Source organism: Cryptotermes secundus, unplaced genomic scaffold, assembly GCF_002891405.2.
Source record: "Cryptotermes secundus unplaced genomic scaffold, Csec_1.0 scaffold18, whole genome shotgun sequence".
Taxonomy (NCBI): Eukaryota; Metazoa; Arthropoda; class Insecta; order Blattodea; family Kalotermitidae; genus Cryptotermes; species Cryptotermes secundus.
In genome coordinates this window covers 799,996-806,730 of record NW_019735461.1, presented here as the reverse complement: position 1 = coordinate 806,730, position 6,735 = coordinate 799,996, and the positions used below count along the sequence as shown (strand labels likewise).

Sequence of the window (6,735 nt, the reverse complement as noted above, 5' to 3'; positions counted from 1 at the left end):
TGTGTGTGTGTGTTTTCCTTCATCGATGTTACTGTATAAATTGGAAACAAGTTTTGCTGGTTCTCTTCTACTCATATTCCTACCATCCTCTCCCCATTCTCCGTGTGTGATTTCTTGTATGAGTTAACCTTGAAATAATTCAAGGATCATTGCATTTGACTTTAACACTACTATTCAGAACTGTTACATACGATGGGAAAAAAAAATTGTCACCACGTTCGTCTAATCATCATCAGCTACAAATCGACGAATAACGTTTAATCTCCGCTCAAATATGATGGCCTTTCTTGAAGTTTTAGCTGACTTCCCATCACTACAACTTGATCTTCATGCAGGCCTATTTGGTAGGGTTTAACTATATAGCAGGTCACTCAACGAAAGTGCTATCAGTAATTTGAAAATGTACGCAGCCCATTACTGGGCTCGACTCTCCTAGAAATAAATGTCTGATATCCTCTCTCAATGTCGTGAACAGAAATAATCCTTCGTCCATGTACGGAATGGAACCCAGGCAGTACAGTTGTAGGCCATCAGCTCAGTGAGCCATCTCTCACTGCATCTGAAATGTAATTTCAAGAAAAATACGTGGGTCGGAAGGTGTTGTGTTATGAGGAACCTGGTGATCAATACGTCAAGTCTTATTTTCAGGACAGTGAAGTGAGGTTACTCTAGATCGAATATATTTGAAAAATAAGAACTAAATTTTAGTTATGTTGTTTTGTGATTGTGAAACATGACCTCCTAAAAATATTTTAAAGCGAAGTGTTCAGAAAAATGTGTTAATCTATGAGTATTAATTTAATTACAGAATGAATGAGGTTATAAAAGAAGAACTTTCTGGTTGGAACAATGCCGCTACAATTGTTAGGATAGGCCAGTAAAGGAGTTTACAAACTACATGTCTTACTTAAAAGAATCTGCTTCATTTGACTGTCCTAACAATGAGAGCTAATCTGTATAAATGCCGATTTATCAACCACATTATAAAAAATCTACAAATGTAGATTACATTAATGGAAGGTGTTAGTGATTGTTGGTTTTAATGCAGAGGATGCGAAAGCAGCGAAGCACGGGTGATCTGGATAAGCGGGGGGGCAACTCTGCCAGCATTCGGAGCACCAGCTCCAATGCCTCCTGGATCAGCACAGAATCTTCGCAGTCTGGGATGACCAATGCCTCCGTGCACACAGACTCCAATGCCAGCTTCGTCGTCGAGGTAAAGAACACGATTTTATCGAAGGGACATGTAGGATTTGAGACTCTCACAACGACGGTTATGAGAGAGTTCTACTATCTGAGGTATAACGGCATGTAATCCACTGAAAGTCAACCTAAATTTTGGAGGAACCTATCCTTTGACCCTCAGCGGACTACACGGCGGTGTATCCTAGAATACAGAACTCTTCGTAATTATCATAGTATTTTATATGTAACAGAAGAGGAAATTCTGCTGAGATCGGAACGAACGTATTTTCGAATGCTTTATTTGTTGTTTTGGATATCTTACCAGTTCTGATTGGGTCATGTGGTAGCGTAGTTGGTTCAAGCACTATGTTACAGGTCGGAAGGTCGCGGGTTCGATTCCTGATGAGGTCATTGGATTTTTTTCAATTGACCTAATCCTTCCATTTGCACTATGGCCCTGAGGTCGACTCGGACTGTAACAGAAATGAGTACCAGGAATCTTCCTGGTGGTAAAGGGCGGCCGGCGCGTAGGACTGACGACGTCGCCGCCATCTGTGAGCCGATTGTGTAGAAAATATGGGAGCCTTGACGTCTCACAACCTTGTGGGCCTCCGCGGCCTGTTACAGGGATAGCTTTGCCTTTACTTGTTATCGGTTATGATTTCGATTTATTCTAGAACCAAATAGATCTCTTCAAAGGAAAATTCCTTGGATGAATATATTTCACAGAAACAAAAATTACGTCGAACTATGTTTAGGCCTACGCCAAATTTGGGCAGGAATGGCTGTAAGTAGGTAGAAAAGCAGAGATAAGAGGAAACCACACTGATTACTCTGTGTCCTCAGGACGAACAGATGGACGAGAGCGTAACGGAGACGTACATGGGCGAATGGAAGAACGACAAGCGCTCAGGGTTCGGCATCAGCGAGCGTTCGGACGGACTGCGGTACGAGGGCGAGTGGTTCGCAAACAAGAAGTACGGCTACGGTGTCACTACCTTCAGAGACGGCTCCAAAGAAGAGGGCAAGTACAAGAACAATGTCCTCATCACTTCCCAGAAGAAGAAGCATCTGTTCCTCATCCGCTCCGCAAAGTTCCGTGAGAGGATAGACGCGGCTGTTAACGCAGCACAGAGGGCGTCAAAAATCGCCCTGCAAAAGGCGGACATCGCCATCTCGAGGTGAGCAAACGGCGCATTTAGCTTTCTGTCCCTGAATACTATGCTTCTCGGCTATACTCCCGGGGTAGATGCGAAGTTACTTTCATCCCAGACCTCGTCACTTCTTGGAAGAGACTTCTGGCCGTTTTGTCTCTGAGGAAAGAGCCCCCAGTTCACAACGGATATGATAGATGGCTTTCAGAGACAATTTTATATCGAACAGAAAAATCATTATCTCTGCCATGATTCTAACACTGGCCTTTCGTAGCTAGTCACATTACCGACTGAGCTATCTCGACTAATTCCTTTCGATTGTTATATGTTAAGTCCATCTGCCTCAGCGTAATATTAAGCCTATTCTGGCCACCTGAATCATGTTCTGCCAAGCACCTTTTGGATCTTTGTTCTTAGCATCTTCTTTAATTGATATTGTCTTATTATTATCGACTACATTTTTCTACCTTATTTCTAGGTGATCAGCGGGGTAAATGTGGTATATGTTGTCTTGTAGTTTCTTAATGTCTTGAACTATAATTTTATGTAATGTTTGTTTGTTATTACGTGGTGCTGTGTAGGCTGTGTTGGTGCATATAAATATATGCGGATGTGTACTGCCATCTGGTTTTGTGATTATTAATACCTGATCGTAAGTAGGGTTCCTTGTGTCTCTATAGGCATCATTCATGTGTGTATTGTCTGCTCACTGATATTTTATGTGTGAAATTTCTCCAATGTATCCATGTAAAAGCCCTTTTCTGCTCTGTTGAGTATTTACATGGTATTGTCACGTGTTAATGACTGGACACGTGATTTGGATTGATAAGTGGATTTCTCGAACTTTTATAACTCGTAACTACGAATAATTATAACATTTTCATATCGTACACACTATACAGATCACTACTGCAAACACTAAATCGTCTTTATTTTCATTAGTCGTTGTTTGGTAGCGGCGTATAACAATGCAACTTAAGACTGCGGAATGTTAAACAACGACTTAGACCTCCGACTTCCGACCTCCGACCTCCGACTTCGACCGTCGACTTCAGACTCGAGACTCGTGACTCGTGACTTCCGGCCCATGAATGGATGTCTTTCCCTGGGTCTGCTATTCAGAATTTCTGCCGTCACGACACTGTTCCGTATATGCAGCACGCATTCAGCATATATTGGGCATACTTAGAGTTTTGTCTGCTGATTCTGATTGTATGGATGTTTCTGTATGTAAAATACAAACTCCATTGTAAATGTAACACTTTATTGTAGTTCTTGTCCCCCTTCTTTCACACTACATGTTTCGGCCGTAATCGGCCATCATCAGGTGTATTTCACTTCACGTACCTGTCACACTGCACTCAATATTAACATTTAAATTCCAAATTTCCAATTGTTCATTTTCTGTCGTCAATCGGCACCCGATATTCAAAAACTCCCCTTGTCGATTTTGTCAATTGTGTTTTATGAATATTCACACGTCGATTGGTTTAAAATTTTAAATTCTCATTTTGCTTTAATATTAAAACTTTAAATTTAGATTTAAAAACGAAAATCACAGAGATACCTACTCTATGCTTATACCTGTATGTGCTGCAGCGGCTACCTCATGCTTTCAGCACAAGTCGCGTGTTATTTCGTGCAGGTTCTCTGTGTGCATGCCACTGCTTTTCTTTAATATGTTGTGTGGATGTGTTTTCTCTGTTGGGGTTTGAAAGTTCTTCCCGTCGGGCAACTTGCATATTTCAGATGGCAGATTCTACTTTTATTAAATATATCTTGTTCTCTACTATTTTGTTTCATATATTTTGTTGTGTTTGTGGTTCTGTATGCAATCTATATGTTTGTGTTGTTAAATAGTTTTATATTTCTTGTGTGTTTCCTCATATGTGTGAATGTAGCCCCCCTCCCTTATTTTTTTTTCTGTTTTGTAAATCCTATGCTCGTAATACTGTGGTAGGTTAATAATTAGTGTTTTTTATGTTTTATAATTCTTTGTTGTTTTTATAGGAAACGTGTTGGTGCTTTGAATTAAATAGTTATCGCAGATTTTTTGTGTTCGTATGAATGATATAAATTATTCTGTATGACCAGATCTGTTGTCTTCTAGAATGGCTGAAATGGATGCATCCGTTGCTATGCCACTTTTGTATGATATTGTTCGTTAAAATTGAAATAGTTTTGTTCTGTAACTGTTTAATTAGTGTCATTAACTCGTGTTTTTTATGCAGACACTCTATAATGATTATCTTAGTTATCAGTTATATCGAATGAGCATAGTTCGGTGTTTCTTATGGATATTCGTTGTAGCTATTTCGCTATATCAAGAGAAGTTTAACGTTCGGTAGCTTATTTATTTTTTTTAAGAAGTTCCCCTACGCGTTTTGCCCAGTTTGTTCTGGAGAATTCTTCCGGCTAATTATGGGTCGAACTGAATTTTTATTTTCGTGAAGCTCTAGTATTCCGTGTTTATGTTTACTGCGTATATATCTTCATTCTTGTGTTTATTTGGTGTGTCTCGGTAATATCTCTTTGTAATTTTTCGAAATTGTTGTGTAGAATAAAATTATTTTTGTGGTAATAGTCTATTTTGTAAATTATAATTAATGTATTTTCCTTTATCTGCTCTTGTTACGATTAGTTGATTACGATGGACTTTCATGTTGACGTTACGGATAAGGTTTCTCTCATCTAGACCTACTTTTCTTTGTGATGTATGTCCATCTTTTATTGCGGCTTGCTTTATTAGCCTTTCGAAGTTGTTTGCGACTAATTGTTTCACATATGTTTTTCCTTTCTTTGTAGTTGACACTTAGATGTAGGAAGATGTTAGCTTGAGCGACCATTATATCGAAAAGGAAGATATTTATAATAAATCATTCCTAAAAAAAATAACATTTTTTTTTTTTTGGAATATAATTTAATTTCGTGAGATAAGAATGTAGAGCCCTTCATGCGTGCCTCGAAATAGTGCATTCCTTTAGAAACTGGAATATATGTATAGTGGGAGGGTATACGAATATTCCACTGTTTAATAGGCAGACATAGGCACTGAGTTTCTCTGATCGTTTTGCAGGACGGCGACGGCTCGAGGCAAGGCGGAGCTGGCAGACATGGCAGCGGACCACGCGCATGAGGACTCGGATATTGCGAGGACCACGGCTAAGCAGTTCGCTCCCGACTTCCAACAGCCAGGTAATGCCTCTGATCTAGATGTAACCCATTTCAAATCTCGGATGTAAAATATAAGTTAATTCTGATGTCGGAGATACGTTGGAGACGTTTCTGCCAACGTTCAACTACAAGAACTGCCCTTTCACGAGAGGGACAGAATAGTCGCTTAGAACTTCAATTTCAGAGCGTTGTCCACATGTACATCTGTAAGTCCGTATGTATCCATATAGTATTACTATTGTTATTATGTGTTCATTTATATTGTCACGTGTCCTGGGTTCGTTGACAAATACTCGTAAGTATTGGATTCCGGCTTAGACGAAGCTGTTGTATTAGACAACTCTTTTACAATTACATTTACAGTCACTACAGTCACTGACATAATTTCTTCCAGACGATGCCAACTGGCTAGCCCATCGTCTCTGATCTGACCACAGCTCCGGTCTTCTCTCTGGTCTCTTCTCCGCTCCGGTCTTCACTGATCTCCCACTTCTCTGTCTGTTCACGAACGCACTCGGTTTCGTAACTGCTTGTCGTACCGACTAGGGGACACCGTATCCAATGGTTCCCATTTCGCGTTTTCCGATGCAACGGTCTCCGGCATATTGGTTCAAGGTCTTCCCGTTTTCCACAGTTACTTCTCTGTCCTGGATGAGGTCAAGGAATTGATGTTGATCCATATCTATAACGTCGTATAGAGTCTTCTGTGGGTCACTCTAATTGTGGTGTAAAATTCAGAAGAGTCAAGCATATTGGCACCATATTTTTGTCTCTCATTGTGCATGTAGAAAATCTGTTACTATCTGTGAGTGCCGCGATTCAGTCAGTCAGTTGTGGGAATGCCTAAGACATGTCCACTGTAAATCAGCGAGGCAGCAGTGTTCGCTTTGTAGTTCCGCCCCGCAGATGTGTAGGACATATGCGTGATTTCTTTTTCCATCAGCGGTGTGTGCAGAGGCCGAGATGGTACTCATTGTGATGTATTTCGCACCTAAAAACTTTTTTCACTTGATGTAAGAAACTGTTTCAATTGACGAATAAAATACCGTTTTCATACCTCTTCATACCTGTTTTCGTTCCTAAGCTACAGATTCCTGATATGGCGGCATTCTTTTTGGTAGGCTCTGTATAACATCTTACTCTCCGTTCCTGTTTACGAAGTTACAAGCATGAAACGAGAGTTTATTGAAGATGAGTGTTGTGATAAATCACTAGTCATTAC

General features: G+C 40.1%; 1 protein-coding gene across 1 annotated transcript in view; it reads left to right on the top strand.

Moving 5' to 3' along the window:
* Nucleotides 1–6,735, top strand: part of LOC111869267 (junctophilin-1) — a 230,931-nt gene that overhangs the window by 167,796 nt on the left and 56,400 nt on the right. The window contains exons 4-6 of the mRNA XM_023860661.2: nucleotides 1,049–1,216; nucleotides 2,032–2,366; nucleotides 5,416–5,534. Coding sequence (XP_023716429.1) covers nucleotides 1,049–1,216; nucleotides 2,032–2,366; nucleotides 5,416–5,534 — 622 coding nt within the window. The remainder of the gene's footprint in view (nucleotides 1–1,048; nucleotides 1,217–2,031; nucleotides 2,367–5,415; nucleotides 5,535–6,735) is intronic.